This window comes from Sceloporus undulatus, chromosome 5, assembly GCF_019175285.1.
Source record: "Sceloporus undulatus isolate JIND9_A2432 ecotype Alabama chromosome 5, SceUnd_v1.1, whole genome shotgun sequence".
Classification (NCBI taxonomy): Eukaryota; Metazoa; Chordata; class Lepidosauria; order Squamata; family Phrynosomatidae; genus Sceloporus; species Sceloporus undulatus.
Window position 1 is genome coordinate 46,445,161 of NC_056526.1, and position 12,284 is coordinate 46,457,444.

A 12,284-nucleotide genomic window follows, 5' to 3' on the forward strand; every position below is an offset into this window, starting at 1 on the left:
AAGGAAATTGAAGTCTCAATGGGGAAAAGAACCAATTTCCTCAAAAATTATCAAAAAAGCATGTTGGTTACCAAACTAAAGCAACTTTATTAAATTTTGAATGGAGGACAAACAGTTCCTTAGGATATAATACAATCTGGTCATCATGTCTATGGTCTGAAGAAACTGGCAAGGGCAAGAAAAGTTCAGTTAGGAAAAGACATAAGAAAGGTATTTTATGTGGCAAGATGGGTCCCCATCAACATCCTTATCCATATAGAAACCAACCACACTGCAGCTGAATCTGAATTCAGCAGTAGCAAGGAGACAACATTGTTGAGCACATCTGAGGGCAATAGTCTGAGAACTGCAGAGCAAATAACACAGATCTATCCTTGCTAGTACCCAACTACAGCTTGCTAGTACCCAACTTCCTAACATCTAACACGTGCAATGTGAGGTAGCCACATAGTGACTAATGGTGAAGGAAACTCTCATCTGTTATAAAAGACTGTGACATAGAAAGTTTTATTATACACTTTAATAATATGATTAATTTAGCAGAAAGCTACATGCCTTGAGCAAATTAAAAAAATCAGTTTTCTAAGTAATTTGTGTCCTTACCCCTGGTTTAATTATTGTAGCTGTAGAAGGCATACAAACACGAGATATAAAGCTCCTGTCATGATCTTGTATCCAAGCACAGCTAGATAGTACTGCATGGTAAGGGTGGAATCTTATATCCACTTGCCTGAAAGAATGCCCAAGGAATACAAGTAAGACTTATTTTTAGTAGAAATATATAGGATTCTGCTGTTAGTAGCCCTTTTATTTTACTCCAGTTCTAACAATGGTATTTACTACAACCTTTCATGCAAATAGTATATTAATCATGCATTTTACCCAATCTACAAGAAAATAGATAATTGAGCAGCAGTTCATTACCAAGAATTTATTCATAGACATGATCATAACCAATAGCCAAGAACTACTGTATATACAACTAAACAAATTGTCAGCACTTTAATCGGGGATGAACTGATATATATATCCTAACAATCTGGCAAAATGCCAAGATTCAGCTGGTGAGAAAGTCTCTTAAAATAATGGGGGCAGTTTCATCATTAGGGGCATTTCTGGTTACAGACACAAGAATACATATACTAAGTTTAGCCTATATATTAAGCTTGTGAGCCCAGAATTGAAGCTCCACAGACAATTTTCTTACTGTATTAGTATACATATGAAAGTTTCCAAGTTAGATCCTGCATTACATAAAATTGTGACGTAATAGCTAAAATCCTGTTGATAACAAATGGTGGCCAAACCCACAGTCACAACAAAATATTTACTTTGGGGAGTGTTGTGAAAGGAGGAATCCAGTGCCTCCTTCCACTATGTCATCTTTACAGATATGCAGCAGCATACAGGAAACTTCCAAGTTTAGCTTCATTCTTTAATTGATCAGCTGTGGTGTTGTATCCAGACACTTTCTTGTTGGTTTTGAACCTCCGGCAAAAAGGAAGCAGCCTTATGCTGTGTTAAAGGCTACACTTCTTTAGGTGTGTATGGGTAGATAGTATCTGAAGTGATAGATTTGCAATTGGGAGCCACTGGCTGGTGTTGAATGTTGAGGAAATAAGCAAGGAAGAAAGACCAACCTCTGCCCTCCTGAATTATTGACATAAGTACATTGGTAGACATTTACAATTCACCAGCCTGCGCACTGGGTCTCAGCCATTGTCTTATATTTTTCATTAACACCATACTAATGGAGCAACATGATCATACTTATGTATGCACATGCCTTTCATGTGTATATGCACATAGCAATGATAATAAAAGGTTACGTATGTATACAAATCTTATTTCATACTTCTCTGAACAGGCGAGTTCAGTGTTGTACTCGTAAGTCAATTGTCATTTTATTTTTAGGTCTTCCAACTTGTCTTCTCTGTACGTGTTTGGGTACTTCTGTGTACTGTGATGATCGTGAACTCGAGACTCTTCCACCATTGCCCAAGCAAACCACCCATTTTTACTCCCGCTACAATAGAATCAAAAAGGTCTACAGGGATGACTTCACTAACCTAAGTATGGGTCAATGTTTATAGTGATAATAATGGGTGACTATGTTTTATTTTAGAAATTGCCTAGTAATGAAAGATAAGCACGTGACAACATGCCTCAGTTGGAATTAAATTATTGCCTATGTATGTAATTATTATAAAACTATCTGCATCTTTTAAACAATGAAGATTTACCTTGGGGTAAGCGCTGGTAAAATGCCATAAAAACATCATGGAAGTGTGTATGTCTGAAAACCTGACACGCTTCCTAAATGTCAGGGAATCATTCCCTCGCCTCCAGTGTCCCTGAATCATTCGGGGAGCAGCACTTTCCCATAACACAAAGTTTCAGTTCATAGGAAATTGCTACTCCGCAAATGATTCAAGGACGCTGGAGGCAAGAGGACGTTTCCCTGCCATTTGGGAAGCACATCAGGCTTTCATACACATGCACTTTCATGACGTTTTACTGGCATTTTACCAGTGCTTACCGTTGTGGTATGAAAATCTTCAATGGCAGTAGTTCTTCTAGTTTTTGATTTTTAAAGTAAGCAGAACTACACTGTAAAAACATTCTAATTTTTTTTCCTTCTGCTTAATTTTCCTGGTTAGACCACTTAAAAAGGATTGATTTGACTTCTAATTTTATATCTGAAATTGATGAAGATGCCTTCAGAAATCTGCCTCAACTTCAGGAGCTGATACTTCGAGATAATAAGATAAGGCAACTTCCAGAATTGCCACCAACTCTGATTTTCATTGACATTAGTAACAACAGGCTGGGTCACAAGGGGATAAAGCAGGAAGCTTTTAAAGTGAGTTATCAGTTCAACTGTTTACTGCTTTGGGGGGAAAAAACCTTCACCTGACAATTGATTTCTAATAAATATAGACTGGCATCCTGTTGGGAATTTACAATGTCGTAAACCAATTTAGGGTGCGTTCCAGATGGGCCCTATTGGGCGCCGTCGTTACGCGCGAGGGACTGCGCTTCCTGACACACCTTGCCCCTCTCACGTAACGAGGGCGCCAAAATGGCAGCACCCTATACAGATGGGCACCGCCATTTTGACGTGACAGATGCCTAGTGTCTGCACATCTCGGCACCCTTGTGATGCTGCAAGGGCGCCATTGGCACCTTGCGACGTCACAACAGTGCCGCAAGAAGAACCCGCTTTTTGCGAGTTCTTCTCCCTGCGCTGGGAAACCGCGCGGTTTGTCTGCTGAAGTTCCCTCGCGCAGCAAACACGGGTGCCGGCAGACCACCCTTTTGGGCAATCTGTAAAGCACCAAGGACTGCACAGTCCTCTCATATAATGTAGTCATTGTGCAAGGGTTGTATTTCTAGAAGGGGAGCATTGTCCTATCTGTGCCATTGGGACCACTGCATAAGTGGAACAAGCAGTGGGACCATTGCACAGGGTTCACAATGGTATGGTCCTGTCTTTCATTCTATGGGAATGAGATTTTGCTGCAAGATGCAGTGAAATGTAATTAAGGCAAGTTCAGTTTCAAGTCCTATGGTCCAAAGTTGGCAAGACAGTTTATTTCACTTCTGGATTTCTGTAAAATGGTTTGCAAGCTAATGCAACAAGCAAATAATGCCACTAGGAAGAAGGTTCCACAGAATTGTGACTTGGATACTCACTGAGGCTCTGAAAGAAACAGATTTCACTCCATATATTAAAAATCAATGTATATTCAGTGAAACTGAAATCATGTTTGTTTGTTGGTTTATTTTCCTCAGGATATGTTGGACTTGCATCATCTTTATATCACTGATAACAACTTGGATCACATCCCAATTCCACTCCCTGAAGGTCTCCAGTCACTTCATCTTCAGGTATGTAACAACTACCATAAAATGTAAGCTGCTTCCACACTGCAGAATTAATGCAGTTTGACACCACTTTAACTTTCATAGCTCCATCCTATGAAATCCTGGGATTTGTAGTTTGTTGGGCATCAGATCCCTCTGAGAGACAAAACTGCAAATCTCAGAATTCCATCGCATTGAGACATGGCAGTTAAAGTGGTGTCAAGCTGCATTAAGTCTACATTGTAGATGCAGCCTAGATATATATACAGAGGGGTGTTAATTAGAAAAGGACACTATAGTAGCATCCCAAATTAGATGCATCTATCAAAAAGGAAACCTTTCATGGTGGCAAGATTGTGTGCTTTTGTGAGGAAAGAGCCTGTATTGATGGGAGCACCACAATCTGCCTTGTGTTGTTATTAACTATATCATTATTATGTCTTTACTCACACACTAACATAGGTGTGTCAAAGGCATGGACAGGGGCCAGTTCCTACTAGATGCTCCCAAGAGGATGCATGCCCTCAACAATCCTAAATACCTCCTTTTCCTGTGCAGTTCCTTCCTATCACCATTTTGAGAGCAACTTCACAAGAAAATTGAGACATCTGGGGTGTTTGTTAGTGAGGGGTTATTTTTCTTTCCTTCCATGTCTTTGGGCACCTTCTGTTTAGTTTGAGGCTGGACTTTGCCCATCTTTCCCTCATATGATTGAGAGTGTATAAACGGAATTTCAGTTTTCATAGACATTTCACTTTTCTTTTTAGAACAACAACATACAAGAAATGCATGAAGATACTTTCTGCAAAATGAAAGACTATTCATATATCCGTAAATCTCTTGAAGACATCAGGCTAGATGGCAATCCTATTAATCTGAGCAAAACCCCTTATGCCTATATGTGTCTTCCTCGTTTGCCTGTTGGGAGCCTTTTTTAACTTGGAACAGTAATAAAAAATGTCAGGTAACATAATTTCTTTTGCAAGTAAACATATGATTACTATTAAAAGCTCAAAGTAATTATGGGTCCCTTGGGGTAAAATAAGGGATAAAGACAATCATAACATACAATTATGAATATAAATTAATCCTCTAAAGTATAGCATGTATCTATATAGTATTTTAATCAATACAGATTAGTTGATGGTAAAACCAGAAAATATATACAGATTAGGTGTTAAGAATGACAGATGATGGATATTAATTATTCCTGATTTCTAACTCTATCTATTTTAATAGATAATAAAAATGAATGTATACAGTAAAGGTAGTCCATGCTACCTTGTTCTTAATTATATTCTGTGTTTCTCTTTCTAATAGATGAAAGGGTTTTCCCACATTTATCCCATCACAAGAATCTTAGTTCTGCTGCAAGAGACCAACAGTCCAGAGAGTCCAGTAGCCTGCTTCTTACAGATAGCAACCAGATGGGAAATTAGATTATTTTATGAAATATTGATAATAAATATAAATATACTCTTCTGTAATATATTAATATTGCCTTGCATGAGAGGAAATGTGGAAACTGTACTTATACAAATAAATAAAAGTATACTTAAGAAGGTATAGTGTTTTTATACTAATTATTGGGCAAGATAACAGCAAAGCAACACAAATTTCTGCTTTTTTTAAAAAAAAAATTCTGCTAAGATTGTCATCTGTCTCAGAGCAGCAACAAAATACTTCTGTTAAAATGGTATTTTCAAAAGTGTTCAATAATCCAGATACTATGGAAATAATTGAAGAGATATGGTGGGTATTTTGAAGAAACTGTATGGGATGTTGCTATTCATATATTTTGATAATGCCATGGGGATGGCAGAATGTTCAGAGATGAAACACTATTTCTTAGAATATGTTTAAGTGAACATCCGTAGAAATACCTTATCCCTGTCACTTGATCCATATTTTCACTCACTCACACACATTCCTCACTAGCATGCCACTTTCTAATATCCACCTCAAGGATCTTTGACTACGAAAGACATTTCTACAAGTGCTTCCTCCACAAGTAGTTTCTTGAAATACACTAGTGCATAAAATGGAAATTTCACACATTGCAAACCAACAAACTAGGTGCCACGGCCACCAAATGTTTAACAAGCAGACAATCTATGGTGTCTGTCCCTTCATGCATCTGTTTACCACATGTGTTGACCAATCATGGAGTAATGAGACCAAACACTGCAAGCTGGGTTGAATAAGGACCACTTTATTTAACCTAGAGCCTATTTAATTGCGTTGAACCTGGAAACAAGCAAGATGCAGGAGAAACCTAGTGTGGGATCAGCTGAGGCAGGTGATCTTGTCTTGACTTCCTCACCTTTTCCCTGGGCAAACGTCTGTGCCCTGAGAGCAAATCAATAGCTGTGTTATTCCTCATCTGGCCATCTGCTGGAAGGTAGACCCAAAGACCTCCCAAATTTCAGGACTAAAAGTGATGGCAAAACTCCCAGGGCAGCCCCAAGAGTAGGGCTTGGTAGTCTCCTTTTTATGTTTTCTTCCTCTTAATCCACAGGAACAGGAGGATTTGTCTCACACCTAATGTTGAAATAGGCATTGTGGCAACTTTAACATATTTATTTTATTTAGTAGCTTATAGGATTATATTTTACAAGAAATACAAGGTGATACTTGGTACTGGACTGATGTGTCTTGGTGCCCATCAGAAGATCACATAAGAACTCATGGGAATGAATTGTAAATAAGTATCAAGACATTGTTTTCATTGTGTTAAGACATGGGGACCAGGGTACTCTCTTGTTTATGTATATAGAAAGTGATGAAGCCTTCTTCAGGATAGTCAGCTCCTATCAACTAAGTGTCAGGGACAAGATGGAAACTGATAAATAAGGTCTTTTGATTGTTATCATCTGCTTGACAAAATAACCATGCTCCCAGTCAAACTTAAAAGGTGATGTGCCAAGCTTCAAGCATGAAGTTTGTCCCTTGAACAATATCCAGTCATACAAAAAGGAAGCAGAGCCTGGGCTAAGGAAGGATATAATGCCAGTGCCTCGACCCACTTTTTCTGTTATCAAAGAATCCCAACCCTCTAGATCCCATTAAAAATTCAGATGGAACATCACAATATTTCCTGGAAAATGACTTCTTTCAAGCACACTCCAACCCTCGACGCAAGACAAAAATTGCCCCTTTAGCCCACCAGGTCCAGCTAGTGGTAGTCAATGGTGAGCAATGCTGGGGTTTGCAGTCTAAAAAACCTCTGTGGATCACATGAGCCCAACCTTAGGCTTACTGGAACTGTGTCTTTGGCTGCCTATGAATAAGAAATAGAGACGGAGAGAGAGAGAGGAGAGCGGAGATGATTACTATAATACTTTGCCTTTAGTAGGTAAGATACACCTCTTTTTCATACCAAAACCCTGAACATGATGGTGTCACAAAGCTGCATAAGTGACAGTATGTATGACTAAATATGGGGGTTTTAAAAATGCTATTTACAGGAGGGATTTACATTATTATGATATCTAAGCACATCATTCTTACTCTCTTCTTATTCTACATTTTCATGAAACAACTTTGGAGCAGTTAAAACCAGGACCTGAGCCTTTATCAACCGATCATGAAAAGAGAGATGGAAATATAAAGTGTTTAGTTTTTATCCTACAGCACTAAAAGTTTTCCAGATGTAATACTAGAAAGACTTCTTGAGAAATGTTATGCCCTTTGCCTAAGAAAGAGGCTGTTAGCTTTGCAAGGATACGGGTGGCCTGGTTCTCAAGGAAGTTATTTTTCTGTTTCTAATGGAGGTGAATTTTTATTTACCTCTCTTTTATTACCCTTTGTCCCTAGTCTCCACATGGCCAAGAAGGGGAATTCCTTTGCCTGCATTGACATCCTCAATACATCTTAACTGACAATAGAATAATATCTGAGACGAAATGTAGACTTAACATACTTTCTTCTCTGTTTGATTTTAACATCTTTGCTGTGTAGAAGCTAGTGAAGCTTTGAAAACTCAAATGACATAATGTTGTTGGGGAGGTTTTTTTGTTTTGTTCTGTTTTAAAATTTTGTTTGGCCAAAAATGGTATTGCTCTTTTGTGGATTTTGTTGTAAAAAGGACTTAGTTGAAAATCGGCTCACCTTCATTTCATATTTTTTAGGCCACTACTGCCATCATGTGTTGAGATGTATAAAATCCCTTACCAAAGTGTTACAGTAACAGATGAATCTTTGGAGCTTATCAGATGAACTTTAGACTGTCTCAAGCCTCCCAGGCTGGAGCAGGGTGCTGGATGTAGACAGAGTTATTGCATGCTAAATTGACCCTAATCCCACCCCACCATCAGCCTGGATCCCAGCCGAGTCCAGTCATGCTCCACCAGACTTTTCACTTTCAAGTCAGACACTTTCTGCTTCAAAAAGCTGCTGGCGGAATGTGGCTAGGACCTTGGCTGATGGCAGCAGAATTAAGTGGTGATTTAGCATGTGATAAATCCCCACCTCCGTCCCAAATCCCTATTGCAGCCTGGGATGATTGATCCGGTTTTGAAGTTCAGCAATAAGCTCCTTTGTGTGCACTTTTTAAAAGCTTGATAACCAAACCAACTACATGCTGATTCTATCTGAAGGTCCTCTGCCTCAGTGTAAACAAATTATCATGCTTTTTATATTCTTTAAACATCAGGAAATGAAACAAGGCAAGGCAGAAAATTGTTGCCTGTATCTGATACGTGACAGTTCCAGTACTGGAAAAAAGAATGACAGTAGAGAATTCCTTATCCTTCCAACTGATCACTCTTTTCAGTCTTGTGATAAGAATCCATACAGGACACTAGACCAGAACCTTCATTTATTTAAGTCCTGTTTCTGAAACTTAAGTTCAAACAGAGTTTACAATGGAATACAGTTGGGGAAAGACTGCCCTCCCTGTAACAGTGTATGGAAGCATTTTGTTTGAGAACGTAGTGGCCGTTAAACTGCTGGGAGGATAAATCTGTTACTTATTCCTGGGGACTCAGAATCTGAGGCGTGGAGTAGATTTACCCCTTGACAGTGTGCGTTCAATTGAATCTTACCTGATTGGCAAAAAAATTATGGTGGACAGATGTATCTTTTGGGCATGTAACAGCTCTTTGAATCAAATATAATCTATTATTATTTTGATTCCAAAGGGGGAAAGGCATCTGAGTGGGGAATTTAAAGCAAAGTAGTGGTAGGTGGGAAGGATTCAGACACACCACTCCAGTTATTTCTTCACTTCAGGCAGCTCTTTTTGTGACTCTTCCTGCTGAAAGGAACAATGTTATATTCATTTGGTTTTCACTTAATAAGTTTCAATGTTATAGAAGCTTTCCCCCTCTGTTCATAACTGTTGATAAACTAACGACTACCCTCTTTATGGTGTTTCCAGCAACTCACGATCTTTTTGATGGTCAAACACCAGCTTTAAGAAGCGGATTTGTAGCATACACCAATAAGAGTGTAATGTATTTAGAATATTTTGGAGGACAAGAATGCCTGATACTCAAACAGAGGATTTAAATGTCAGGAGATAGTACAGTGGATCCTTGTTATACGATGGGTTTGGTTCCAAGATCCCCGTGGATAAACAAAATCCATTTATGCTCAAGTCCCATTAAATATAATGACATAGCAAAATGGTGTCCCTTATTAAAAATAGTAACTTCTCCTGACATTTAACTGTTGTATATTATGGGGGGGGCATATGTGAAATAGTAATTATGGGGTCCTGAGCAATTTGTTCTCTGTCTGTATGATTTGGAAAGGAAAATCACTAGAGAGAGAAACAGAAATGACAATACTTATCTATATTTATAGAGTGTTTTGAACGCTGCAATATGATACACTTTAAAAACTAGAAAATAGAAAAAGTTGACTGTTGGCCTAGAGTCTGGATGTCACTGAGATCCTAGGCATCATGGCTTCATTACTCATCCATGGCAACAACTTATGTAGAAGTCATAATGGTGTCATATTGGGATTGGTCAGTGCCATCATTATTACATTAAAATATCTGAAACTGTCTAGCTTAAGTTATCTGTCTAAAACTATAGATCCATATAGCCACAATAGCGGGTATGTGCTGTTGGGACCTAAGATGAAGAAAAGTCATTGCTCCTACAAAATCTCTCACAAAAGAACACCTAACACAACCCTCTGTGGGTTTAAAAGCCAATGGAATGTCCAGTAACAGCCCCACCCATTGCTTTATGATTGGTTCTCCGTTGCCCAGGGTGATAGGGATGCTTTATTCAATCTGTACAGGGCTCCCTAGAGGAACGGAAGTCACCACCCGCAGTGGTAGGACAACCATGACCTTCTGTATCTGGGCTGAAGCAGCAGCTCACACCAGCGTTTAATTGTTTTGTCAAAAGTGTCAAGAAAAAGGCATAAAGGCTACAAAGTAGGGAGACGAAGAGAAAGACCTGAAGGAAAGCTATTAGAAAATCAGGCAGATGCCCAACTGCTTAAGGGCAGCAGGGGTGTACTGCATAGCAATAGCAAAGAGTACAAGCAGTGGACACAGAGGAAGAAGAACCCCCTGGGAAAACAGCGAGTACAAAAGATAGAGAGGTCTTTCTTGGAACAGGGATTCCATTCATCTCCTAATAAGATGTGGAGACAGGGACGGAAGTGTTATCAGCAGTTGTCTGTTCAACAAGGGTATACAAATCAGTGGCCTGTCATGTCAGGGAGGACCTTAAATGCTGGAAGAAACAACTCAGGAATGTCTCATCACAATCATTACACCAAAGTTTATCAGCCTAGAAGTCATCACTTTTCGAGACAGAGGAATTATAATTTCTCTAGGAGTGGTAGACCATGGAAGAGAAAGGGAGGCTATTGGAAGAGAAAGAGATCATATAAGAAGAAGCAAACAAATCATTCTTCTCCTGCAGATCACCAGTGGCCCTCCAGGTTCTGTAGTAACTATCAAAGCCACCAGCGGCACTATTATCGGAAGCGATACTTCAGAAGGCAGCGTTTGTTGGCATTCATGCATGCAGCTGTAAAGGGACGACTGCGCCCCATGAACCTCTGTGGGTGGAGAGCACCAGGAATGCGTGCCCCAAGGAACACAACTCAGTTCATCATGCATCAAGTGTATGAAGATATGCGTCTGCAGAAGAAAGAAGAAGCAGCTGCTGCTGCAAGCAAAAGAGATGAAGAGAAAACAGAACGACAGTTCTTCAGAGAAGATGACATATGCAGCATAGTCTCAGCAAGTAGCAGTTGCATGGCCCTCATTTCACCTATGACCCCTGAGAGCAACATTCTCACAGAAGAAGAGGATGAGGAGGATGGAGAAAATGAGAGCAATTGGACAAGCCAAAGATGTGAAAATATTGATCTGGAATCTCAAGTTAACATTTCATGTGAGCCATGAAACAGTGACAGGAGCACACAGAGTTTGGACTCATCAATAGACTCTGATGCCCAGATACTTAAATAAAGTGTATTCTGCTCTCTCAACTCTGTTTTGCAGTTCCTTAGTGCAATTCCTATTTTTAATGAGTTTCAGGAGTCTAAGAGGATACTCAAATCCAATTTTTTTTCTTCATTTCAGCGTAGATATGGGAAATCACTTGAGCCCATTAAGTCCTACTGGATATTTTGCATGGTCCAGTTAAATCATTAACTGATTTTGGATCATTGGTAGACATCTGGGAATGCTCAAGATCCATTGGGATGAAGGTACCATAAAGGAATCACATGGGTATCCAGTATATTTGGTGGAATTTATTCCCGAGAAAGTACATATAACACAGTCACCAAGGTTGTAGAGCCACAGTCAAATACCTATATGATTGTACTTTATTTCTCTAAATATAGTTTAAATTTTGTTTTATCAAAAAAAATAAATCACCCCCCTTCCCTAATGTACAAATGTAGAAAGTTTTGGTTATCTCTTTCCTGGGGCATGTATGCCCTGTCTCATTATCAAAACAGATGTTGGGACAGGGAAAATATTTTAATCTCTTAAAAATGCTGTTGAGTCTTCCTTCTTCAATTTACCTTCTGCTTTCAAATATTTACTGTAGGACTGGATCATAATTTCAAAATGGGAAAAGTTCAGCCTCTGGTGTGGATGTCAGGAAGGGAGACAGGAGTATGTGAAATCATCTCCCATTTTTTGCATTTGAGAACTGTAACTGGGTGAAGACGCTATTAAACCTTCCTCATACCTCACGTTAACTAGTAACCATCATTTTCATTACTCAAACTTCGTGTTCCAAAGAACAAGAGGGAAGAGGAATCATAGTTGTTATTGAGGGTGGACACTTTTTCGATACAATAGTCCTGAGATAGGGAAATTATATGGGAAATAAATTAGCAACTACTGAGTAATGTGTAAAAGTTGTCTAGGAACTCTCTCCCATTTTTTTTAATATCCTGTCTTCAGCAGACATACACACAATATTCTA

General features: G+C 39.1%; 2 protein-coding genes across 2 annotated transcripts in view; both read left to right on the forward strand.

The window, feature by feature from the left end:
• Nucleotides 1–5,387, forward strand: part of EPYC (epiphycan) — a 29,137-nt gene extending 23,750 nt beyond the window's left edge. The window contains exons 3-7 of the mRNA XM_042469452.1: nt 1,915–2,073; nt 2,661–2,863; nt 3,796–3,891; nt 4,635–4,831; nt 5,188–5,387. Coding sequence (XP_042325386.1) covers nt 1,915–2,073; nt 2,661–2,863; nt 3,796–3,891; nt 4,635–4,805 — 629 coding nt within the window. The 3' untranslated portion in view covers nt 4,806–4,831; nt 5,188–5,387. The remainder of the gene's footprint in view (nt 1–1,914; nt 2,074–2,660; nt 2,864–3,795; nt 3,892–4,634; nt 4,832–5,187) is intronic.
• Nucleotides 5,388–9,918: 4,531 nt separating this feature from the next.
• Nucleotides 9,919–11,307, forward strand: CCER1 (coiled-coil glutamate rich protein 1). The gene has a single exon (XM_042470393.1). It carries the CDS (start codon nt 10,472–10,474, stop codon nt 11,243–11,245), a length of 774 nt encoding a protein of 257 aa, XP_042326327.1. The 5' UTR covers nt 9,919–10,471; the 3' UTR covers nt 11,246–11,307.
• Nucleotides 11,308–12,284: the final 977 nt, after the last annotated feature.